Source organism: Halichoerus grypus, chromosome 14 (assembly GCF_964656455.1).
Source record: "Halichoerus grypus chromosome 14, mHalGry1.hap1.1, whole genome shotgun sequence".
In the NCBI taxonomy this organism is placed as follows: domain Eukaryota; kingdom Metazoa; phylum Chordata; class Mammalia; order Carnivora; family Phocidae; genus Halichoerus; species Halichoerus grypus.
In genome coordinates this window covers 71,057,266-71,083,012 of record NC_135725.1, presented here as the reverse complement: position 1 = coordinate 71,083,012, position 25,747 = coordinate 71,057,266, and the positions used below count along the sequence as shown (strand labels likewise).

At 44.6% G+C, this 25,747-nt stretch overlaps 1 protein-coding gene across 6 annotated transcripts in view; it reads left to right on the top strand.

Moving 5' to 3' along the window:
- Positions 1 to 3,767, top strand: part of PTPN3 (protein tyrosine phosphatase non-receptor type 3) — a 138,203-nt gene extending 134,436 nt beyond the window's left edge. For all 6 annotated transcript variants that reach the window (XM_078061566.1, XM_036112959.2, XM_078061567.1 and 3 more), the window contains 2 exons: positions 441 to 576; positions 2,364 to 3,767. In XM_078061566.1, the coding sequence (XP_077917692.1) occupies positions 441 to 576; positions 2,364 to 2,441 (214 nt within the window). In that variant the 3' untranslated portion in view covers positions 2,442 to 3,767. The remainder of the gene's footprint in view (positions 1 to 440; positions 577 to 2,363) is intronic.
- Positions 3,768 to 25,747: the final 21,980 nt, after the last annotated feature.

Sequence of the window (25,747 nt, the reverse complement as noted above, 5' to 3'; positions counted from 1 at the left end):
GTACTGTGGCTCTCTGGTTTTGCTTGTTTTCATACACTTACTCCAGAGGGAAAGACCTGGAGAAAGTTGGCAAAGAGCACCCTAAATCCCACGAGACCAGATGCTTTTACAAGAAGGCTGTTTATTTCTTCACTATTTCAAAAAATGTAGAATTTTATGAAAGCATAAATCCCTGAATGTAGACCAGAAGAAGAAAGCCCCACCCTCAGCCCACACTTAAATGTGGGTTTCTTTTCATTGGTGTTGAAGCCCCTGGCCTCAGAATATATGAGGAGAGACCTTTTCAACCTGTTCAAGAGCATGCCCTGAATGTGTGTTTTGTGTTCTTGAGGGTCAGGGGAGGAAAGCTCTGAGTAAATGTGGGAACTGGCTAGGAGTTAAGCTGGGCCGTGCCAAAATACTGCCTGAGCAAATCCCAAGTCTCTGCTTCTGTCCCCCAGTGCTGGAATAGGGCGCACCGGTGTGCTGGTCACCATGGAAACAGCCATATGCCTAATTGAGAGAAACCTGCCTGTTTACCCACTGGATGTTGTCCGGAAAATGCGAGACCAGCGTGCCATGATGGTGCAGACATCAGTGAGTAGAAATCCACTGATAAAAGTAGTAACAATGGGGGCGCCTGGGTGGCTCAGTCGTTAAGCGTCTGCCTTCGGCTCAGGTCATGATCCCAGGGTCCTGGGATCGAGCCCTGCATCAGGCTCCCTGCTCGGCAGGAAGCCTGCTTCTCCCTCTCCCACTCCCCCTGCTTGTGTTCCCTCTCTTTCTGTGTCTCTCTCTCTCAAATAAATAAATAAAATCTTAAAAAAAAAAAAAAAAGTAGTAATGATGGCCAACACTTTCTGGGCACTTGCCCTGGGCCAGGCCTGGGAGGAGGGCTTTGCATGGTAAGAGACCAAGGCTCAAGGGCTCTGCATCACTTGCCCAAGGTGGCAGAGGTTGTCAGAGGCTGAGTGGCTCTAAAGCCCACCCCACGTGACCTCTGTCTTTCACTGCCCTTTCCCTTTGCTGCCTCCGTGGTGTGCTTCCTGTCAGCCATGCGGCCAGGGAGCAGCCCTGGTTGCCTTCTACATGGTTGAGCCACTGGCCCACCATTTGTCCATCAGAAGTAAGCAAAGTCCCCTGAGGGTTTTACCCCACCTGCCTGTCTGTGGGTGAGTCTTCTGGCTCAGTGGACGTGTCACACGCCCTATTCTCTCCTCCTTGGGCTGTCTCCCTTGTGTGTCACATCTGGGTCATTGACGCTGCAAGTATCCTCCAGAGGAAATCTCGTGGGTTTCCCCTAGAACTTGAAGAGAGGCAGGTCGGGTGATGTAGAAGAAAGAGCATGATTCAGGCTACCCCACATACTGGGTGACCTTTGGATAGTCCCTTAACCTCTCTCCAAGCCTCAGTTTCCCCATCTGCAAAATGGGGACCATCCCACATTCCTTTAGATAATTGCACACACCGGAGAGACCCAAGCTTGCATGTGGTGGGAAAACTGGATCAGTCCATTATAAATCTCAACAGTAATGGAGGAAGTCCAAGGGGAGTCTAAGAACTCAATGGAAGAGTGTCAAAACAGACTTTGGAAAGTCAAGGAAGGCTTTCTGGAGGAGGAGATGGAGTCAACAAAGAAAGGAGTGGGAATTCCACATTGCAGCCAGCTTTGTGCCCTCACAAGCTCGTGGACAAAGTTTCTAACATTTCTCTAATGATGGTGAGCTCTCTGTTATACTCAGGAAATACAATTCAGAGGAAAAGATCAGGTTATTAAGACTCTCGTTCTCTGCCCTCTTCCATGTTAGGAAAGACCTCACTGCCGGTTCACAATGTTTACAGTGCATCTTCTGGGTAGATTTTCCCAGCTGGTGAAGCACCGTCGAAATGCTTTCTTTCACCCTGTACACTTCACTAAATAAGGTCCTTAGGTGTTGGTTAACATAAAGAACCATGTCCTGCAGAGCAGCGTTCAGTGGCCCTGCTTAAGACAAAGTCCAGACTCCTTACCGTGGCACAAGGCCCCGCACCCCCAGGGCCCGGCCGCCTGTGCAGCCTCTCTTTCCGGGCCCAGGTGTTCCCGGCCAGGGCTCTGAGCCCTGACTGTGCCACGTGGAATGGGCTGGTTCCTCCCTCGGCTGTGGCTTCCATGATGCTTTGCCCATTGCTCTCCGGTAGCCGCCCCTAGCCCTCATGATGCAGGAATAACGGCTGCAAGGGGGTCTCTGCCCCGCTGTGGGTCCCCTGCAGGTACGCAGGGTCTGGCCTGGCCCAGAGCGGGAGCTCAGAGTACTCGTGAGGGATGTGAAAGAGTGAGCATGGATGTGGTGTGAGGCCTGTTTACAGAGCTGCGGGTGGACTGACAGCTTTCTTTTCTTTTCCAGAGCCAGTACAAGTTTGTATGTGAAGCAATTCTTCGTGTTTATGAAGAAGGCTTAGTCCAAATGCTGGATCCCAGTTAAGACAACTGTGAAAAACATTCATTCCTCTTTCCCAAGGGCATCCTCCTTAAGGACAGACGCCTCTCTGGAAGCAGCAAGAGGAAATTTGTAGGCTGTGGAAGGAATGAGCACATTTGAAGCCAGGCACTTTAAAGTTCTAAAGAAGAGGTATCGTGTACATAGGAACTGTGTAGATACGCATGCAGTTACCGCAACATTTAGGCCCGTTTGTCCTCAGAAATAAGCAAAAGGGGATCTCAGTTTGGGGCCTGTCCTATTGCCTTCCTCCCTAGACGTCACCATGTTCCTGTAAACCATCCTTGGGCAATTGAGAGGGGAGGCCAGCAGTGCTGTTGACCTCCCAGAAACAAGAGGGTGTGGCTACTTGGAGTTGCTTGGATGTTTTGTGTGTATATGTGTATAGGACTCTAAGGGCTGAGCTTTCTGGGCTTCGAGGCAGAGATGGGACTGTTAGCTTTCACCCGCTGATGCTAAGGGAACCCTGATGAGTGTACTCAGTGGTAGGGTGGTGGGATTTCAAGCTGAAGGGCGGGCGCTACCTTTTCTGCCCCATCTCCCTCACACTTCCCATATTCGTGTTTCTGAAAATCACGTCCAAAATGCCCCGCTTGCTCCCTGCATTAATGACCCTCTTCAGGGGCTCACACAGTGCCTGGACCAGGTTAGTAACGTAGGTTCTGGCGAGTTTTCAGTTGAGACTCTGAGAACGAAGACTCCCTGTGCGTCTTGTCACCCGTCGTTAGGAGCAGGGTGCTTCGGGTTTCCTCTTGCCTCTTGCTGTCCCTGCAGAACCCAAGACTGGAATTGTCGACTACTGAATCTACTACATGGATTGCTGCTACTTCAAGCTATTAAACTTGAAACACTACGATTTTCCTGAGGGGAGATGGGATATCATCTTAATATTCAGAATCTTTGGCCCTTCTGAGGAAAGATCTAGTCATGGAACCATGGGAAACCCAGCTTCTAGAGGGTTTTCCGTGGATGTGTGTGGATGTGTGTGTGTGTGCCCATGGTAAGTGTTTCTCAGGATTCCTAACTTGATTCAAATTACAGTTGAGTTTCTATAAAGAATGAGTCTCTGTATAGAAGAACAAATGTGTGCATTCACCCTCGGTTAGAATGGTCTCCATTTCATTTCAAAGGAGAGGATCAGGCTATCTGAATATAAACACAATTTGATGTTAATTTATTCTAAGTGCACCCTGATTTTAATTGTCCTAAAGAATCCTGCCTTTGTTCATACTGTGTTAAATTTTTTAAAAATTTGTGACAGGATTGTAGCAAATTATTATTTAAGGAAAATAAATTACATAAGAATTTGAATGTGGTATTTTTAAATAGCGGCTTTTATGTATCCTGAAGGGAGAGGAAGCTCAGCCAGTTTCTTAGTGGGATGTATAGAAAAAGGATGCTTTTATATCATAGCACACAGAAGTGAAGCCATTTTGATGGTTAGCAAACTCTGGACCAATCGTTTCCTGGGTGCAAGCTGGATAACGACCTAGATGATGGGAGCCGGGTTTCTAAAGGTTCTTTATCTCCAGACTTAGCTCATTTAGTTGCACACTTCCCACCTGTCCCCCACCAGTACTTTACTGCTAAATGGCAGGGGTGGGAGGGAGGAGTCACGCCGTGCCATAGCCCACTACTGTGCGTGAGACAGGAGACCACCGAAGCCCCACCTTTGTCAGATTCGTGCTAAGCTAGCAGAATGAACCAGGAGAGGTTGCAATTATGCAGTTGGAGATTTGGTTCCTGGTCCCACTCGTCAGTAACTATCTCTTGGCCTGGTCACTTCGGAACACTGTGTCTCTTTCCTCTATTTCCTGTGAGACAGGAGGAATAATAGTGAGGCTGTGGGTTGAATATGAGGACCGAATAAAATGCTGTCAGCGGGAGTTTTCATCAGCTGGTAGCTATTTGACACTGCTTACAGGTGCGTTACTTGGAAAAGTTAACTTACCAGCCATCAGCCCAAAAACCCACGAAATAGAAGTAGAAGCTTATGGGGCGCCTGGGTGGCTCAGATGGTTAAGCATCTGCCTTTGGCTCGGGTCATGATCCCAGGGTCCTGGGATCGAGCCCTACGTCCGGCTCCTGGCTCAGCGGGGAGCCTGCTACTCCCTCTGCCTCTCCCCCTGCTCGTGCTCTTTCTCTCTCTCTGTATCTCTGTGTCTTGAATGAATAAATAAAATCTTTAAAAAAAAAAGAAAAGAAGTAGAAGCTTATGGATCTTTCCACAAAAGAAAATTTCTTCTGCTGAGAACAAAAGCACAAAGGAATATCCTCATACTAGTGCCTTTCTTCAATCTGGACTCAGAAGACATTCTACCAGCTAAGTCCCAAAAGAGAGGGGAAGGTGGAAAGCTGACCTCAATGTAAATGCCATCAGGATGTCTAGCAAATTATTGCTGTTTGATAAAAATACATCAGCACCCTGTGTGCAAGAAGCTTGAGAAGACTAAATGTGTTTGGAGAGTTGTGGTTTATTTTTTTTTTCTTAAAACAAATTATTTAATACAGTTGCAGAAATGCTGTCATTATTGTACATAAATTTCTAAAAAGCTTACCAAAGGTTGCACCTCACCTTTTTCTGCCACTGTGAAGGCCAGTAGTTCAGACCCAGCAGATGTTATTAGCAACAAAATTCATGAAATACTGGGGAAGAACAGGACAAGAGAATTATCCAAAGGGGCAAAATACACGAGTAAATATTACTACAGATACAGCCAGTTAAATTCTGTGCCTCCACATTCCTGCTTCAATACTTTATACATTTGAGCAATTATACTTAAGCCTTTTTGAGTTGTAAGTGAAAAGCATCAACACGGAATATTTTGCCTGGAAAATTGGGCTGGATGTGAACAGAGAAGGCATTTTACATCTGTGTTTTGTTCTCTGGAAGATCTGATCAGACTCACTGACGTGCTGACTTAGGATGGGACTTCCCTCCCTGTGTCCCTGTAGAAACTGCACTTGGTGTTCTGACTTCACAGAAAAAGAGATTGAACTCAGTTTGGCTGGGGGAGGTCAGGATGCGGGGTGTTGATCACAAACATGCTGGTCTGTCATTCCTGCCTCAGTAATTTGTACTTAAAAATGTTTTTTTAATTAAGTTTTTTATTTTAATTCCAGATTGTTAACATTAAAAATGCTTTTAGATTAGTGTAGGTGCTCTTGCCTCTCTGTTGCTACCTATTTCTTTTTTGTTCCTCAGAAATTATCATTTTAGTGAAAGCAACAGGCCGCTTCATCCCTCAGAGGCAGCATCAATAGGAAATGCTCATAGGAGCTCAGACGAGGGAAAGCTCACTCGGGTCTAGACCTAGACTTGAGTGAGATGTGTCACCCTCAGGCCTCAATTTCCTTATGTGTAAAAAGAAGTTTGGGCTGGACTAGATGAGTTCTTGGGTTCTTTCAACGTTTACCATTCTGGGAGTCAGTGTTCCAGAGAATTGAAATTAACCCCAAATCAAAGCCGTATAGCTACTGGAGAGAAATGTACCACATTTCCATGACTTGTCTCCAAGAGATTGTTCCTCAAACCTTAGCAGGCTTGAATGCCGAGTCAAGGATTGCCACCCTCTGGTTCTTGCCATTCTGCGCTGAGAACAAAATCCGTAAAGACAGCAAAGACCCTGACCTCAGCCTAACTCTGAGGAGCCAAACATGTGGGAGTCTGATGGCTGACTGTCTGCCATCTTTATAACCCACGTTCTGTTTGGAGCAACAAAAAGATTGGTATTATGTACTTTTGAAAAATATCTTAATGAGCAATATTTTTTCTGTAAATCTGGGACCTTTTTCATTCTGAACTGTCAGTGACTCTACTGAAAAAGTTTGATCGATATAAAAACATTCAAGCTATGCAACACTTATTGTGTGTTGACATTTTTATTCTAAGAATTGTCTTGATTTCTGAAAGGGTTTTCTCTGTTTGCTTTTCTTTCTTTCTTTCTTTCTTTTTTTTTTTAAGTAAATATTAACTCTCTTGGAGTAGAGTGCTCTCTGCCCATCCCTTCCCTCTGGTCAGGAGCTTGACCTGTCTTGACCTGGTGTGGCAAATTCTAGATCTGATTTAGGTTCAGCTATCATGACAACAGTAGCTTACATAAAGAAGTTTCTGTACTTTATATATCACACAGGGCTGCCAGGGTGGCTCCATGATCCCCAGGGTCCCAGGTTCTATCTGATCTGGTGCTCTACCATCCCCAGTATGCAGCGTCAATGCTGAGGTCCATGACGATGGCCCCAGCCAACAGGATGGAGGAAAGGGGAAGGAGAAACTAAAACCCCTTCCCTTAGGGTGTATCGTCTGGATGTTGTACATTTCATTGATCAGTACTTAGTGACAGGGCTATACCTACTGCAAAGGAATCTAGGGAAGGTTTTTATTCCAAGAAACCATGTGTCTAACAAATTCAGGAGTTCTGTTTCTGAGAAGGAAAGAATGAGTTTCAGGGACAATTAATCTCTGCCATAGTTCAACGCTTTGGTTCTGCCATTCCTCCTCTCTCCAAGGTAGACAACCCAAGCCCCAGCCACTTACAGCTTGAAGCTAAAGCTAAGATCCCTTTTGGGTGACCTGTGGTCTTCTCCATCAGCTCTGGGTGGCTTCTTGCCAATGACTTCTAAACTCAAGACAAGTGATCTCCCAACACAGCCCATAAACAGCAGTGTAGTAGAAACAGGAAAACAACCATTGAAAACTCATTTGTAAGAGGGAAGAACAGGAAACACTGCTCCAAGTGGTTATCCAAGTCCACTGCACAGGAAGAACGAAGACGCTTCTAGAAGGCCAGTAAGTCCCTCAGCTGCCTGACAGCCAAGTCCTGCTCTCTGGGAGGACTTCCTTGTCCGTGGACCTCCACATCCAAGTTGGGACTGCAGTGGTGGGCAGCCTTGTTGGGGACAGAACAGCTTTTGTAGCCTGTTGACTCCTGGAGCAGTTTTGTGGGGGGGTCCCCAGGGTTGTGGTTTCTGAATTCCAGCAAGTACCCACAGCTGATGGTCTGGCCTACAATGACGTTCTGTGCTCTGCTCATGCCTCTTAAAGGTGGCTACCTTGAGGCCGCCAGAAAGAGAAGCTTGGGTGGGAAGGCAAGACTCTTCATCTGACCTTTGGAGCTACCTAGTTCATATTTTCTGGCAGAGAAGTCTTGAAGATGGCTTGCTGCCCCCGGCCTTAGCTCCTGCTAAGGCTGCCACTTCAAGGCCACTGCCTCAAATAGCTGCAGTCTAAAGAACAACAACAGTTGGCATTTTCTGTGCTTGAAGACCTTCGTCAATTCTGAGCACAGGCTACAGACTGCCTCCCTTAGCCAAGCCAGGCTCCCTTCCATCTCTGCTGCAGCCCCCTGGGCTCTAGCCCCAGCCGGTCTCACCTCTATGGGACTTTGTGAAAAGCAACTACCCTCCTACCATTTTCTCTACTATCTTGGCCTTGGTCAGCATGTGGTCCCACCTCCAAAGTACTGCAGATGACACTTTCATCAAAGTGACACCTTAGTCACTATATAAAAGGCAATGTCTGTCTTTGCCATCTGCTGGCCTGCCAATTCCACTAAGCCAATGCCACATTTTGATGTTATTTGCAGCATCCTACTTTCAATGATCAAATTCTGAATCCAAAAACCAAAGTAAAATTGGCTGGAGCAAAATAGAAGTTTATTTCCCTCTCAGATAAACACAGGAGTCTAGAGCTGGTAAAGGGGCTATATGGTTACCATGATCTGTGCCCCTCCAATCTGCTGGCTCCATTAACTCCAACATATATCGTCTACCTCACAGTCCAAGATGGCTGCTCCAGCGGCAGTCATCACATCCACATTCCAGCTGGAAAGAAAAAGGAAAATGGTGGCAAAAAATGCCTTTGCCTTTAAGGATAATTCCTAAAAGTTGCACAGACTACTCTGACTTACAAACGGTTGGCCAAAACTTAATCATATGGGTACACCTAGCTGCAAGTGAGGTTAGGGAATGAAATCTTCATTCTGGATGGCACTCTACCCAGCCAAAATTCTGAAGTTTTTTTTATTGAAGAAGGGGAAATGATGGTTTGGGTAACTTAGCTGCAGATTCCTTGACTTCAGATCTACTGAAGGGCTGACTTACTCTACCCAGCCAAAATTCTGGAGTTTTCTTATTGAAGAAGGGGAAATGATGGTTTGGGCACCTTAGCAGCTCCCCAGCAGATTCCTTGACTTCAGATCTACTGAAGGGCTGACTTAGGAAGAGTTAACTCTGCTCAAGACCCAGCACACAGGAACAGATGCAATGATGTCATTTAAGTGAGACAAGGTCAGCATCCATCCGTTACATGCAAACATCATTGGAATAAGAATAGACTGATAACACAGACTCAACCTCTTTTCTAGACCAGAGCCCCACCCATTCCCCACCCCCAAATTACACAAGTCAGTCTCCCCATGGCCACCCTTGTATCCAATACTCGTCAGTCCCTAAACCTCTGGATTCCTCTCATGGTCAAAGAAGGCTCCAGGATTTCTCCTGAGGCCGCCCCTGGGACTTCCAACATCATCGTCCAAACCAGAGGAAGAGCCAGGGAAGACCTGATGGGACTTGACGGTGGCAGAGGTCCAGGGGAGAGATGGTGGCAGTGAGGACAAGGTAAGTGGTCACAACCCCAACATACGTAAGAGGAAGAAGAGAAGACTCTGTAACTGGCGGGTGTGCAGAGAGAGGAGCCAAGGACAGGCCAGTTTCTAGGTTGGGCAACTGGGTGGGTGCAGGTGCTGCAAGCCAGGAAGACCAGGTGTGGGAAAGAGGATGAGACTGCTCTTTGGGTCTGAAGTCCAGCATTAGGGACACGTAGAGCCAGTCTGAGGAGTCTCACACAGCTATGTCTGAACACGAAAGTTCATTCTTTAAAATGATGTAGATACTTGTGGGTCCCGAGCGCCCCAGTCAGCCACAGTAGATGCCTTTTCTTTTGTGCTCTTTGCGCTTAAATTTTAATCCATTCCAACGCTCTCTGTAATTGAGTCCAGTTATTAAATAGCCCGTCTGAGTGTGAATACACAGTTGTCATAGTCTCATCAGGCTGCAATTAACAAAAGAGTACAGACAGGGTGTCACACAGTAAAGGAAGAAGAGAGGAGAGAAGAAAAATGAGGTAAAATATTTTAAAATATTCATGATGCAGCAAGGAAAAAGCACAACAGAACTGCCTGGCATGGAGGGGCATGGCCTAGGAGAGGCGTGCCGGCTGCACTCTGTCCCGAGTGTGACGAGTGTGAGGTCACTGTGACCTAGGCCTCTGGGGCTCCAGCGAGGAACTGCGCGCTCACATTTCACCAAGACCAGGCGCACGGCTTCGGTTGCAGTGAGAGACCTACCTGGCAACGGCCAGAGGTGTGGAAATGAGAGCAGGCCTGATCGTAATGGAGGCCACTAAGTCAAGTGTGGAAACAGAAGACATGCTATTTATAAACTAACCGTAAAAACTCAGAAAACTGAAACAGAAACAACTGAGAAATGCCTAGACACATTCTAAGCTACATGTTCAAGTTAGAGCCCTTCGGTGGCCTCTCATTTCTTGTGTCAAATCTGGGTTGTCCTGGATAACACAGAGCTCGGAGGCGTTCTATTTTTGTCTTTTGTAGGCACTGTCCGGGCGCAGGGGAACCCAGGAGGCCCAGGAGCTGCTCCCTTCCCTGCAGACGGTGCCCAGCTACGTCCTGTGTGTCTCCCTCCGTCAGCAAACAGGCCTCAGGCAAGCCCTCCCCCACAGATTCTTGATCATCTTTCTGCCTCACTCAAGCGCAGGTCAAGCTCTCCTGTCTTTCCTTCATACCATCCAGAACTGAAAAAGATGTTCATAGCAGCCTCCTTCACAATAGACAAAACGTGGAAACCAGCCAAATGTCCGTCAGCTGATGACTGGAGAGACAAGACACAGTCTGTCCACACAGCGGAATATTATCTGGCCATGAATAGGAATGAACAACATGGGTGAACTTTGAAAACATGCTAAGTGAGCGAAGCCAGACACAAAAGGTCACGTATTATATGATTCCGCTTACAGGAGTGGTCCAGAGAAGGCAGATTCATAGAGACAGAGAGTAGATCAGAAGTAGATCCCAGCCAGGGACTGGGAGGAAGAGGGGTGGGGAGTGACAGCTAATGAGTGTGGGGTTCCTTTTGTGTGGCCCCTCTCTTGCTTATGCTCACCTTATCACCCTGCTGGAGAGAACCACAGCACCCAGTGATAAGTAGGTGTCAGTAAATGCCTGACCATAAATGAACACGAACCAGTACTCTTTCCCTTATATTGCTGATCTCAGCTAGGATCCTGTTGTCCCTAACACTCTGCCTTTTTTATGTCACTTAACTGCCCCCCCCATCACCCTTATCCCCATGGCGAGAAGTTTTTAAAGGAGCTGGGGGGAGAGATGACAGAAAAAGATCTCTAGATCTGACCACGTAAAAATTCAGAACACCATAAACACAAGGAAAAGGCAATCGATAAACAGAAAAATATTTGTAACAAATATGACAAAATTTTCAAATAAGAGATGCCATTTTTAGCTTTACACTTGGCAAAAATAAAAGTCTTGTTTTTAAGCATATTTAATGACAGTCTTATGGGAATTATTTGAATGGAGAAAAGCCTCTAGAAAGAAAGTCAACATTTTAATAGTGATTAGACCAAAGTTGTGGGATTGGCGGGAGGGGGCTTTTTTGTTAAGTTTTGTTCTTTTCCAGTTGTTTATGATAAATAAGCATTACCTATTGAATCATAAGGGCAAAGCAACAGATACACCTTTTGCTGACTTTCCTGTAAGGTAAGTATCCATGTTGGTAAGGGGGTAAAGATGAAGGTGTTGGAGCATAAACTGGTACAACCTTCCAAGAGGGACACCAATTTAACAAGAACTTGAAAAATGTTGATATTCTTTCATCTAACTTCTACTTCTAGTCATTGATTCTGATGATTAGAATAAAAAGCAGCTATGAAATCAAACAGAAATGGAAGCAATTTACATACAGCATTATTCATTGCAGAGGTTTTTAAAACTTGGAAACAATGAAAGTGTCCAATATTGAGGATATAGGTTAAATCAATTATGGCATGGTCATATAATAGCATGTGCAATCATGGAAAATACCACTTGTAAAGAACACTTAAATAAAATTAAAAATGATGATATAATGTTCAGTGTAAAAGGCTCACTACAAACTAGGTAAATAGTGTGGTCTTCAAGGTGTGTACGTGCGTACATAACAAGAGGCTCAAAAGATTCTACCAATAGGTTAACAGTGAATATCTTTAGGTTTATGAATTAAGGTTGCTTTTAGGTTTTATCCACAACTACCATGTATGTTTTTATAATCAGGAAAAAATCATTTTTAAAAAATCACTTTTAACTAGTCACAGATTGCTTAATAGTACCACTTAACATCACAAAGGTACATGACTTGGACCCAGCAGTTTCACCTTCAGGAATGTATTCCTCACATGTGTGAAGTAGTCCACATACCCGATTATTCACTACAGCATTGTAACAGCAGAATCCTGAAAACAACTCGAATGCCCAGCATAGAGGTCTAGTTAAATTATAATACAGACTTACAATAGAATATTCAGCCATCCCAAATATGAATGAGGAAGCCCTTTATTATTCTATTCTATCCTTTTACATTACTAATAATAGTAAATATTCTATATTATTATTTTATTACCATTATTCTGTACTAATATAGAATGCTCTCCAGGATAGTGAAAATAGCAAGATAAGAACAAGGCATAGAGGAAACTTCTAATTATGTAAAAAAAAGTTGAAAAGAACATCCATCTATGTGAATAGACAGACTTGTATATAACTACATCTATAGACACTTGCTTCTGTAGGCATAAAATAACTCTGAACGTTCACAAGAAACTTGGAACACTAGTTTTTTAAAAATGGAAATGTTTTACTCTAGATGCTTTGGTACCTTTTTTTTTTAATTTTAATTTTTTTAAGTCCAGTATGATTAACATCAAATCAACAACAGTATTGCCTATTCGGTAATAAGTAATGCACAAAATTAAACTCAAAACGAACAACCACTTGTTCCCTAGCATTGTTGTTCAGAGCTTGGACTGTGGATTCAACTTGCCTCATTTTATTTTATTTTTTTTATATAGGATTTTTTACTTATTTATTTATTTGACAGAGCCCAAGCAGGGAGAGTGGCAGGCAGAGACCGAGGGAGAGGTAGACTTCCTGCCGAGCAAGGAGCCTGATGCAGACACTCAATCGACTGAGCCACCCAGGTACCCCTCAATTTGCCTCATTTTAAATCCCAACTACAGTGTTTGGTGACAGTGTAGACATTAGGGAAATTTCGTAATGGTTGTAAGCTCAGTATCCTCAGTCATGAAATTGTTGAGAGTCATGAAATCTTGAGATTGTTAGAAGGATTAATGCAATTATTAAATGAGGATTAAATGAGATAATCCATGTAAAGTGCTTTATTGTATACATATAATACGTAACATATTATTATTCCTTGACTGTCCTGCGGATGGCTGGCTCACAGGGCCACTGGAATCTTCCCTGCCTCCCCAGTGTGGAATGCTATCACTCCATAAGACTGAGCAGATTAAATGAATTAATACATTTGAAATCCCTGAAACAGTGCCTGGTTCATAGGAAAAATTAACAATTGTTATGAACAGAAACATCCATTAAAAGGCCATTCCCTATTCTTTCCCCACATCTTTAAACTCATGGTCTCCCTGTATTTCAATAATTGTATCTTTCCTAGAATTCCTATGTAGAGGGGTGCCTGGGTGGCTCAGTTAAGTGGCCAGCTCTTGATTTCGGCTCAGGTCATAGTCTCAGGGTCCTGGGATGGAGCCCTGTGTTGGCTTCCGTGCTCAGTGGGGAGTCTGCTTGAGGATTCTCTCTCCTTCTGCCCCTCCTGCTGCTCGCTCACTCTCTCTCTCTAAAATAAATATATATATATTGAAAAAAAAGAGAATTTCTATGTAGAAACCGGCCTGTTTCAAACCTGCCTATTATTTTCCCATACTGTTCTGCTCTGGTTTTAAGTCTCAAAGTATCTGTTCCTTCATCACTTCAAAAAATTGTAAACCTGCTTGTTTTAGAGGTCTTTCTTGCATTGTTTTATTATCTTTCGCTCTTGGGTTGCAAAGTCTCCCGTTTGTTGCAGCTGCTGACTGCATGTGGCAGATTCCCTCACTTGGGTTCATAAATGTGTTGCAAGCCCATCCTTATTGGGTTTCTGGGAGCACCCTGTACTTGGACCTAGAAGTGTCCCTTTCCCATGGTTTCATGGACCTTCAGGTCCCCCTCCAGTTCTGGACACATTTTTACATTCATCTCTCCACTTGGAATCCCCATGCCATACAAGTGAGAGGAACCTCACATCTTCCCATGGGCCAGAGCCAGAGGTGGAGTTCTTCCAGATCTGCTTCCTTAGCTAGGCAGCCTTTGTGACTTGGAGCTTTCTTCAGGCAGGCACCTCATTTCCATCTTCCTGCAAACAGAGCCTGAGGCTGGACTCCCCTCGCAGGCACGAAATCTCGAGCACCACCACCCAGTTGTGATATCTTATTAGCTCCTGCCTTGAGCTCCACCACGTGATGGTTGCAGCGCACTTTGCGGAGAGGGAAAACAGCCATGACTCCAGGACTATACTGATAGCTGAAGAGAGAAATAGGTCCAGGAGCTTCAAGATGAGGCTGGGAGAAAAAAAAAACAGTGAGTGTCTGGCCCAACAAACCTCTTGGAAAATCAGTTTTCAAAAGCAAATGACACAGCCCTGTGGAAAAGTTCAAACACCTCTGTATTGTTTAAAAGAAAACCACAGGCCCCAAATGGCATCACTTAGACCAAGTCACCAAACGAGGGCTCAATACCTAATCTAATTGCAGTTTCAAAGTCCCCCAGAAGATAAGTCCTAACCAGGCATTCAGGAATTTTCTGATCAGCACCAACGAGGTAACCTGCCACGTGGACCCTCTCTTTCCCCCAAAGAAAGATGAGGTAATCTGCATGCTAGGACCCTATGCTCTTCCCCCAAAGGAAAGTGACCTTGCCTGGAACAATCCCGGTCCTTTGCTAATAACTTTCTTGCCCCATCCTCCTTCCTATAAAAATCTTCCATCTTGTGCAATTCCTCAGAACATCTCTCTGCTTGCTAGATGGGATGCTGCTCAATTCATGAATCAGCTAATAAAGCCAATTAGATATTCAAGTTTTTTAAAGATTTATTTACTTATTTGGGAGAGAGAGAGCACAAGCAGGAGGGGCAAAGGGAGAGGGAAAGGGAGAGAGAATCCCAAGCAGACTCCCCACTGAGCTAGGAGCCTAACACGCGGCTGGATCCCACAACCCAGAGATCACAACCTGAGCCGAAACCAAGAACTGAACGCTTAACCAACTGCACCACCCAGGTGCCCCAGATGTGCAAATTTACTCAGTTGAATTTTGTTTTTTAACAGTACTGAAAAGAGATTTGGAGGAAATATACCAAAAGGTTAACTGAGCGGGTTTTAGTGTTAGGGGAATGAGTAACTTTTCTTTCTATTTGTTGGTATTTTTCACATTTTCCATTCCCTTTACCTTGGGGGAAAAAACATCATAAGCCATTTTTATTTTATTATTATTTTTTAATTTATTTGAAAGAGTGAACGAGAAAGAGAGAGCACAAGCAGGGGGAGGGACAGAAGGAGAGGGAGAAGCAGACTCCCCGCTGAGCAGGGAGCCGGAAGTGGGGCTCGATCCTGGCACTCCAGGATCATGCCCTGAGCCGAAGGCAGACACTTAATCGACTGAGCCATCAGGTGCCCCCATAAGCCATTTTTAAAAGTGGTTTTCCGGGCGCCTGGGTGGCTCAGTTGGTTAAGCGACTGCCTTCGGCTCAGGTCATGATCCTGGAGTCCCTGGATCGAGTCCCGCATCGGGCTCCCTGCTCGGCAGGGAGTCTGCTTCTCCCTCTGACCCTCCCCCCTCTCATGTGCTTGCTCTCTCTCATTCTCTCTCTCTCAAATAAATAAATTAAAAAAAAAAAAAAAAAATCTTAAAAAAAAAAAAAGTGGTTTTCCAATCCGCTAGTGGAAGGTTGCTGAGGTGAAAACGGAGGACCACTTTCTCCTGTCAGAGGCTGGGGGGCAAATAAAGCAGCTGCGGGAAAGATTGAACAAGCCCTGTGCTGGGAGATGGAAGGACTGGGTTGGAGTCCCAGCTCTGTCACATATTTGCTAGACCACCCTTGGAAGTAGCATCTCTCCGCATCTTCTTTTCCCCCTAGTAAATGGAGATTGTCAGTCAGTTCATTCATTCCACAGTGGTTTATTGATCATGTGCCATGTCCTTGGCTCTGTTTGTGGGGTTGGGGCTGCCACAAAGAACCAGACAGACATACACTTGAAGTTCACGTTCTAAGGCAGAACTGTCCAATAGGACTTTCTAGGATGATGGAAATGTTCTGTGTCTGCACTATCCAATATGGTAGCCACTAGACCCATGGAGCTACTGAACCCTTGAAATGTGAGCGCTTCTGAGGGGCAGACCTTTTTAATTTACGTGTAATTAAATGTAAATAGCCACATGAGGCTAGCGGCGGCCCCATCGGATTGTGCCATGAAGAGCAGATAATGCCTTTTGCCCCGTCTCAGTTTGTGAGAGGGTCAAAGCAATGTAAACACGGGGCTGTGGGCGTCCTCACATGTGAGGATGTGTCGTGCCTCCGTCAGACAGAGCGAGCCGCAGGACAGAACTCAGCTGTGGGGACCTTTAAGAGCAGGAGGCTGCCGTGATGGGCCTGGGAGTGGAGGAGAACGCTCGAAGTGGCAGGCGCGTGGTCTGGGGTCACCTGCTGCGCGGGCAAGCGGCGGTCTCCCTGGGGAGCCCAGCGTGTACGGTCGAGAACAACGGGGAACTAGTTCTGTCCCAGTGACATCTGACTGCTTGCTGGCTCCCATCTCTCTCCTCAGTTGGCCCTGGGTCCCTCCGTGGCTTTCTCCCCCATGGTCAGATGTCTGCAGTTCAGCTTGCCTTGAAACGGGGCCATGCCAGCCCATGTGCCTTCATTCCGCACATCCCCACCCTTCCCTCGGCCGCCCTGAGCACTTCATTCCAAATCAAGCTGGCTTTCTGCTCAGCCAAGAACACAAGGGCGGCAGGCTGCCTTCGTGCTTTGCCTGACCTGGTGCTCCGATTACCTTTTCCTGGGTTTTCAGGGGCCTCGTTTGCTCTGAGAGCACCCTTTATAATATACTGGACGCCTTTTCCACAATACCTACCTTCCCCCACTAGCCCTGCTGGAGGGGAGGCCCTTGGGCCACGGGCCCTGCTGCCCCCCTCCCCCCAACCACAGCTAATTGGGCCAGAGGTAAGTGCGCGACCCCCAGATCGGCCAATCTAGAGGTTTGCCGGCAGCCTGTGAGGTGGCCTGACTCGAAAAGGTGGGCTGAGCCTATCAGATGCTTCCTTGCCGGGACTCGTACAGAAATGCCCAGAGAATGAGGGAGTTAGCAGTGGGAGATAAAGTTGAAAAGAAGTTTTGAGATGGCATCAGGACTCGCAGAGGTCATGGAAAGCCTGGCCTGTCGGGAGGCAGCCGTGCAGAGGAGATGCGGAGGGGTGATGAAAGAGAACAGCCGGCCTGATGCCTCTGCAGCTCGAGTCCCAGCCCCCGTAACCGGAGACACCTGAGAAACCTCCTGTGGGTAACTTGTCATGTATCACAGATCGGGTTTCCTGGAAACGGGCTCTGAGAAGAGTCGCATGCGGAAGAGGTACCAGGGAATGCTCTCAAGAGATCCGCCCCGTAAGAAGGTGAGGGAAGAAGAACTGCACTGGAGGAAACAAGATGAAATGCAGCTGCAACTGAGCCTCGGTTGATCCTGCAGGGAATTCTGGAGCCACGATGGCCCTTCAGAGTTGTCCCAAAATTAAGGCAAACGGGCCGGGCTTTTTGATCCATGCATTAGCCAATCCTTGGCCATGGACCACCCCTAGGAGGGTGCGTAACCTGGAGGCAGGCAGTTCCCAGCCTCTGAAGGCAATTTCCATTGAAGTGCATGGCTGGGAGCCCTCAGCAGCCACTCTTCCCAGCCTCTGGGGTACAGGAGCAAGGACGCTAAAGAAGGGATCTGCGCCGAGTAGCAGGGTACCTGTGTGACATGTCTTAACGCGCGTGTGCGCGCACACACACACACACACACACACAGTTCCTTGAAGGCAGAGATTATGTGCTGTTGTGTTTTTCACTTCTAGCCTAGCACCTGGCACAGGGTATTATCAGAGTCAGAGTCAACAGATACATTGAGCATCTCTCCTGTGCCAGGCGTTGTGCTAGGCACATTCCATGGATTATCTCACAGAATCCTCAAAATGATTCTGTGCAAATCTTTTGAAAGGACAAAGAGCACCATTTTACAGAAGCAGAAATTGAATCTCAGAAAGTAACTTGCCCAGTCAGCCAACAAATAAGAGCAAAAGTAGAATTTGAATACAGGATTTGACCCAGGGCTCTGAGACGCCACTTATGGCCGAGAGAGCAAACTGCCTGCCCAGTACCCGTTCTCTTCTTTTTTCTTACTGACGGAACCCTGATTTTATTTGGGGATGACTTGTTATCGGCTAAAAGGTGACATTTCCCAGGCATTCCGTATGTTTAAAGGGGGGTCCAGTGCAACACAAATAGAAATCCTTAGCTGAGACTTTGAGAAAGTTTTTGACTCCACTTGAAGACTCACCCTCGTCCATTCCCACTCCTGTCCTCCTGCCTGAAAGTTGACACGAGGTCTAAAGCTGCAGTAACCATCTTGGGACTTGGAAGACAGAAGCCATACTCTCAAGTTGGCAGAGCCGAAAGGCAGAAGTCTGAGACATCAGAGAGTTTCCATGCCAGTCTTAGAAGGCCTGCCTCTATCTGTTTAAGCCCCTTGTTAGTTTAGAATCCACAATTCCTTACAGATATATTAGACTTTGTTTATTATTCTGTCATCTTGTAGATATAACCCCAAATTGTATTTGGATTCCACGGTCCATGAAACTGCATGATGAAAATATACTTTTGCCACAGTTGGAAACTGTATTAGGCAAATATGGTTTTTGTTTTTAACATTAGAATGTTTCGTTCCCACACTAACATATAACATCTGATCAAAGTCATAGTAGTAACACCCTACTTTTATTTAGCTCCTTGTGGAATGTGCATTATCTAATTTGGTCTTTGCACAACTGTGCAAAATAGGGAAGTGCTACTCTTCCCAATTTATTAATGAGAGAAACTGAAATTCAGAGATAGCAGGTCAGAGAATCTTCAGGTCTTTGGACAATAAAAGACCATAAACAGTTGGATCATGTACATTTCATAGTGGATATCTTTCTGTTCTTTCTTCTGTACCAAACAGAATCCAAACTTCTTAGATGGCATTGAAGGCCTTTACAACCAGGATCCCAGCCTAGCTCTTGTACTTGATCTTCTCCTGACATGAATCTGTATCAGCTACTATTGCTCCTGCCTAAAGGAGGAGTCATGGGATTGACAATGGAGGATTAGCCTGGGATCCCTCCAGAAAGGGAGACTGAAACAAGAACTTGAGTGCAGATAGTTTATTTGGGAGTTGACCCCAGAAGTGTGAGGTACAAGAGAAAGTGAAACAGGGAAAGAGGAAAGGATAGTTGAAGAGTATGTTATGTGAGTCACCACTGGGGCCATTGGGCCTCAATCTTGCCGTGGCCCCCCCTGAGGAACACACAGGATGCTTCTTGGAATTGTCTGCTTTAAAATCCGCAAGGAGGGATGCCTGGGTGGTTCAGTTGGTTAAGCGACTGCCTTCGGCTCAGGTCATGATCCCGGAGTTCTGGGATCAAGTCCCGCATCGGGCTCCCTGCTTGGCGGGGAGTCTGCTTCTCCCTCTGACCTTACCCCCTCTTGTGCTCTCTCTCTCTCACTCTGTCTCTCAAATAAAATAAATAAAATCTTTAAAAAATAATAAAATTAAAAAAATAAAATCCACAAGGAGAAGTATTTATCCATTGACTCCCATCCCCTATTATATGATGGCTGCCCCAGAAGCCCTAAGCTCCCCCACCCTTCTGGGCTTCTGACCCCCACATCCTTCCCATGAGCACTGGAGAAACCAAGGGACAGAACAATGAAAGGTGTAGAGCTTGTCCTTGAGGTGAGATGCTGTCAGGCCGAAGTAAATTAAAAATCCATACTGTTTTTGGTTCTGATTAAATAAGATCCTGCTAGATGAATAATCCAACAGACAACAGCTCTAAAATCTGGGCATAATGCAAAGAACAGCTCCCTGAAATCACTAGAAGGGGGAATAGAAACCAGGCAGATTCTGGGGCAGAATACACATGCAAAGCAGGGAAATTATACAACATGACTTCCCATTTTCATAATGTCCAATTTACAATGTAAAATAACCCAATGTGTGATGAACCAGGAAAATGGAACACATTCTCAAGACAAAAGCAACTGAAAACGGCTCCAAGATAATCCAGATGTTAGAACTAGAAGATAAGGATTTTTCGATGGCTGTTATAACTACTCAAAATGGAATAAAACAAAATATACTTTTGATGAATGAAAAGGTAGAAAATCTCAACAGGGAAAGAAAAATCAAAATGATTTTTAAAATGGAAATTCTAGAAATTAAAAACACAATATTTTAATTTTTAAAAATGCAATGGATGAATTTAAGAGCCAAATGAAAAGAACAGAGGGAAGAGTAAGTGGACTTGAACATAGAGCAATAAAAATTATATAATATGAAGAACAGAGAGAAAAATAAGTTTTTTTTGTTTTTTGTTTTGTTTTGTTTTGTTTAAAGAAGCGACTCAGGGCCTGTTAGATACTATCAAGTGGTCTGACATATGTCATTGGAGTTCCAGAAGGACAGGAGGGGAGGAGAATGGAGCAGAAAAAAACATTTGAAGAAATAATGGCTGAAATTTCTCCAAATTTGATTAAAAACATAAACATCAAGATTCAAGATGCTCAATGGACGTCAAGCAGGATAAACATGAAGAAGGCTATGCTGAGCCACATTATAGTCAAGTGTTTAAAGCCAAAGATAAGGAATAAATCCAGACAGTGGCAAGGATTATAACAGGTTATATACAGGAAACACTGTCTCTGGACATCATGATTGTGTGCACAGAACATCCTAAGGAATATACACAAGAAGAAAAAAAGGTATAAAATAATAAGTGAATCCATCAAGATCAAAGGAGTCAAGGCCAACATACAAAAATTAATTACATTTCTACATACTGATCTGAGAAATTAGAGAAAATTAAAAAATCAACTCCATTTGTAATACACTATAATGTACTACAATCGAGTCACTGAGAGCCTAGCATAAAGGTAGACACAAAAAAATCAATGGAAAAAATAGAGATTTTAGAAATAGCCTCATTCTAATATGGTCAATTGATTTGACAAAGAAGCCAAGGCATTTTAAGTGGGGAAAGGATAGACTTTTCAATAAGTGCCTACTGGAACAACTGGGTATCTGTATGGAAAAAAAATTAACTTTGACCCATATATCAAACCACATAAAAAATTAACTCAAAAGCATTCATAGATCTAAATGTACAAGCTAAAACTATAAGTCTTCTAGGGAAAAGAAAAGGGGAAAAATGCTTGTGACCTTGGGTTAGGCAAAGAATACACAAAACCCAAACTTTTAAAAAATTGATAAAATGGACTTCATCAAAATTTAAACTTTTGTTCTTTGGGAGATATTATTAAGAAAACTAAAGACAAACCACAGACTGGGAGAAAATATTTGCAGAACATATATGTGACTGGAATCAGAGGTTTAGAGATGTGATGTGGTACGCAAGTACCTAATACATAGAGCTTAAACAAGTGGGGGTTTATTTTTCTCACATAACCAGAAATCTAGAGGTGAGAAATTGATGGCAATGGTTTGGCTGCTCAATGATGCTATCAGAGACACTGACTCCTTCTCTTTTCTCCATGCTGTTATTGGCATGATATCTTCATCCTCATGTTTCTTGCCTCATGGCTCAAGATGGCTGCCACAGTTCCAGTCAACACTTCCATCACATAAAGCAGGAAAAGGGGAAAAAAAGACAAGGAGCCATACCTGCTGCATCTCTCTTCTTTTATCATAACAGCAAGAGATTTTTCCAGAAGCACCCTTTAGCTGACGTCTGCTTAGTTCTCACTGGCCAGGAAACAAAGTCACGTGGCCATCACTAGCTTCAAGGGAATTTAAAAAGTAAGGAACAATCTTGTCATAATTGACCTAGATCTCCTTGTCATGATCACCTTGGAAATGGTACTACAGACACCTCCAGGATCTAAAATCAAGGATCTAGGGGCGCCTGGGTGGCTCAGTTGTTAAGCGTCTGCCTTCAGCTCAGGTCATGATCCCAAGGTCCTGGGATCGAGTCCCGCATGGGGCTCCCTGCTCAGCAGGAAGCCTGCTTCTCCCTCTCCCACCCCCCTGCTTGTGTTCCCTCTCTCACTATCTCTCTCTCTGTCAAATAAATAAATAAAAATCTTAAAATAAATAAATAAATAAAATAAAGGATCTATTAGCCAGGGAAAAGAAGGGTGACTATATATTAGGCAGTCAACTTACAGTGTCTGTCACTTCACCCTAAGTTCAGGCCATAAAGAACACTTTTATTTTCCAACATATTCCAGGCTCTTTTGTGTATCCGTTTCTTTGCATCTGCCGCCTGAAAAGACCTTGCTCTTTGTCTTCACCCAACAAAAGCCTTCTTAGCCTTCAAAATGCAGGGCAATTTTACTGCAATAAAAATATATATTAAAAAGATCCCCCAAAATTTTTTAAAAACTGGGCAGACATCATCTCTTTTGGAATGCCTTTCTCTCTCTCTCCCTAATGTGGATTAAATATCCGTCATCAGGAATGCCTGAACTCCCTGCAAAGCACACCTGATGGATTGTCCATGAAATGAAAATCCAGCTACTTCCTTTCCTCTTGACAAAATGGTACCAAATCAAGAGAAATCTTTCAATGGCTCTCCATTTCCTGATTCTAATCCCTGCCTGATGCTTAGTGGCATTTCTGCCATTTGATTCTTGAAGACACCCCGAAATCCTTAAAATTCTTATAATGAACTTCCCTTTTTGTTTATGCTAACTCAAGCCCGTTTCTGTTACTTGAATCCAAAGAGTCATAATTAATACATGATTCCTTGCTCACTGGTATCATAGCATTACCTACGGGGGCAGAGACAGTACTCACGAAGTGTCTGTGAGCTCCCCTTCATTTCCCAGATTCCACAGAGGGTAACTTAGGGGTGGTCACGTGACCCAGGTCTAGCCAGTGAACTTTGAACAGAAGTGATGTGCGTTATTTCTGGGCTAAGGCAGTTAAGAGCCAATGTACCTCTTTATCTCTCCTTATCCGACTCTGACAACAATGGGTTGTATATGGTGTGGCTATAAGAAGGAAGAGGGCTTCCTAACCTACACTGGACTTGGCATGAGCAAAAAAAAAACAAAACAGCTTTTTTTCATGATCAACCACTATTCTTAGCAAGTTAGTTTGATGTAGCAGCTACTGTTAATGACACTATTGTGTCTGTTCAACTATAGCTGTATGTTACTGATCTCTTTCATTAGAATATGATCCATTTGAGGTCAGTAGCAAGTGTTCATTGTTTGACTATAGTACCAGCCCCTACAGAGCCTGGGACAAGTGTGTTAAATATGTGCTGGATGAATTATGAGTGAATGAATCATTCCACCTGATGTTTTAATACCTCAAGTAAACACTAGGAACCAAAGAGAAACTTCTAGAGCTGGAAATTGAGCCTAGAATCTTCTAACTCCAAGCCGAGGGCTTTTTGTGGTCAGCCGTCATCGTTGTGAGTAGATGATGGGAACTGTGAATTAACTCCAATGTGTGGCAATTCAGAGACAGGCGGTCTACGTGCAGCTTTCTAGGACAATTATTCTGGAAAGTCATTTCTGGGAAAGGGCCCAAGAATTTATGCACAGCAAAGGAGAAAGACTTCTTTAAACATTGACTGCTTCTGTTGCTCTGGTCATGAAACTCTGAAAACAACACAAGTCAGAAGCTTCCTAGGGGACAGAGGAGCATCTGTCCTTTCAAAAAATTCAACATTCCCGTTAAAAACTCTGCTACTGGCTACCTTCTACATGCCCCTCCAGATCACTCTCTACCTTTCTGTTCTGCGTTTCCGAATGCCAACCAGTATGCACTGCAGTCCAGGAGGTTTCTGTCTAGCAGGATCTCCAGCAGGAGCTCAGAGGAGGGAAGTGAATGACTCTTTAGTGGGCTGTTGCCCCAACTGAAGGTCACTGCTCTCTGTTAACCCCTTCCTTGCCTCCTCTCTTCAGCCTAGGAACTGTACCAGCTCTACTGTTTCTGTACCTCAGGTCCTACAGCATCCCTTGGGGTTCCCTTACACCCCCATACCTCTGTAGTTAATCCCTTTATCGGTAAGCCTTCCGTGAACTATTCTGATTTGAGGGTGTCATCTATTTCTTATTGAGACCCTGACGGATAGACTAACATTTTCCAGATTATAGATTCTATATCCTGATTACATTTTTACATGCTTAGTGTGGGCCTTTCAGATAGAAACTGAAGAAGAAAATAAAAGTCATCCTATAATCCTACTCCTAAAGATGTCTAAGGTTTTGGAGCATTTCTTTCCAAGATTTTTCAGAGCACACATTATGTGGGTTGTTATTGTTTTTGTTTATTTGTTTGTTGCAGTAAAGTATAAACAACATAAAATTTACCATTATAACCATGTTTAAGTACACAATTCAGTGGCACTAAATACATTCACAATGTTGTGTAACCATCACCATCATCTACTTCCAGAACTTTTTTTAAAGACTTTCTTTTTTTTTTTTCTTAAAGATTTTATTTTTAAGTCATCTCTACACCCAGCATCGGGCTCGAACTCACAACCCCAAGGTCAAGAGCTGCATGCTCTACCAATTGAGCCAGCTAGGTGCCCCAACACTTTTCTTTTTCTAGAGCAGTTTTAGGTTCACAACAAAACTGAGAGGAAGGTACAAAGATTTCCCATATACCCCTGTCTCCCCAGATGCATAGCCTCTGCCATCATCATCCCCTACCAGAGGGGTACATTTATTACCAGTTGATGAACCCACATTGACATGTCATAATCACCTAAGTTCATAGTTTACGTGAGGGTTTGCTCTTGGTGGTATACATTCTGTGGGTTTGGACAGATGTATAATGACCTATACCCGTGAATGTAATACATACAGAATATTTTTCACTTTCCTAAAAATCCTCTGTGCTCCACCTAGTCCTCCCTCCCCATCTTACATTTGCTTTTTACACTATTTATATCTCAGTGTATATATAATTTCATTAACACCCTTGCACCACGAACATTTCTCGGTGTCATTAAAGTCTTTCTTACATGTCATATTTCAAAGTTCTATACCATAATGTAACATGATTATTTTTTCCATGTCCCTATTTAGGTGATTTCTATTTTTTTGCTATCATAAATGTCACTGCAATGGCTATCCCAATTCATAGGTCTTCATTCAAATTTCTACTTACTTCCTTAGGTCCTTCAAAGTTTTTACACTCAAGTAATGCCCAATATATCGTACACACTAGAGGGAGCTTGAGAGTTCTCAAAAACAATAGTTTTCTGTGCCCCGATGAAGAATGAAAATAACCTGCCAAGATTGGCAGAAATATTAAAGGCATCTGAGGGCTTCCCCTCACCACTGGCAAAGCTATGCCTGATCTCACGAGGAAACAATGTGAGCATTTTCTTCCGAGGCCCAGGGCCCATCTTGGGTCAGGAGAGCAGAGCTCAGTTGGTTATTTTGACTGATGACAAGTGTGGTCACGAATCTTTAGATCTGTCGATGACCAATGGGTGACCACAAAGGCCACACTCAGTCTGCAAAGAGGACTCTGAAGGCGGGCCCCACCCCAGCCACAGGGAGCCACTGTCCCCGGCCAGCTCCCAGAGCCCCGGGGGCCAGACGTTGTGGAACTAGTCGTACTAGCTCCCTGCAGTTGTAGTGGATGTTATCTGAAAGATGGGGGGGAGGGAACTGTCCGGAACCGAAGCTCAGGGTCACCAGCCAACAAGTGGGTGGCAAGCTGTGTGACTGGGACTCCTGAACGGACTTGGAGGAGGTGGAGGCAGGGCCCTGAGCTCGCCAGGCTTTGGATCCTCCTCTGCGGCCCCTCCCACCTTTTCTAGACGGTTCCTCTAGCAGAAGAGTCTGACACAGGGAGAGCCCGCCGCCAGCACCCA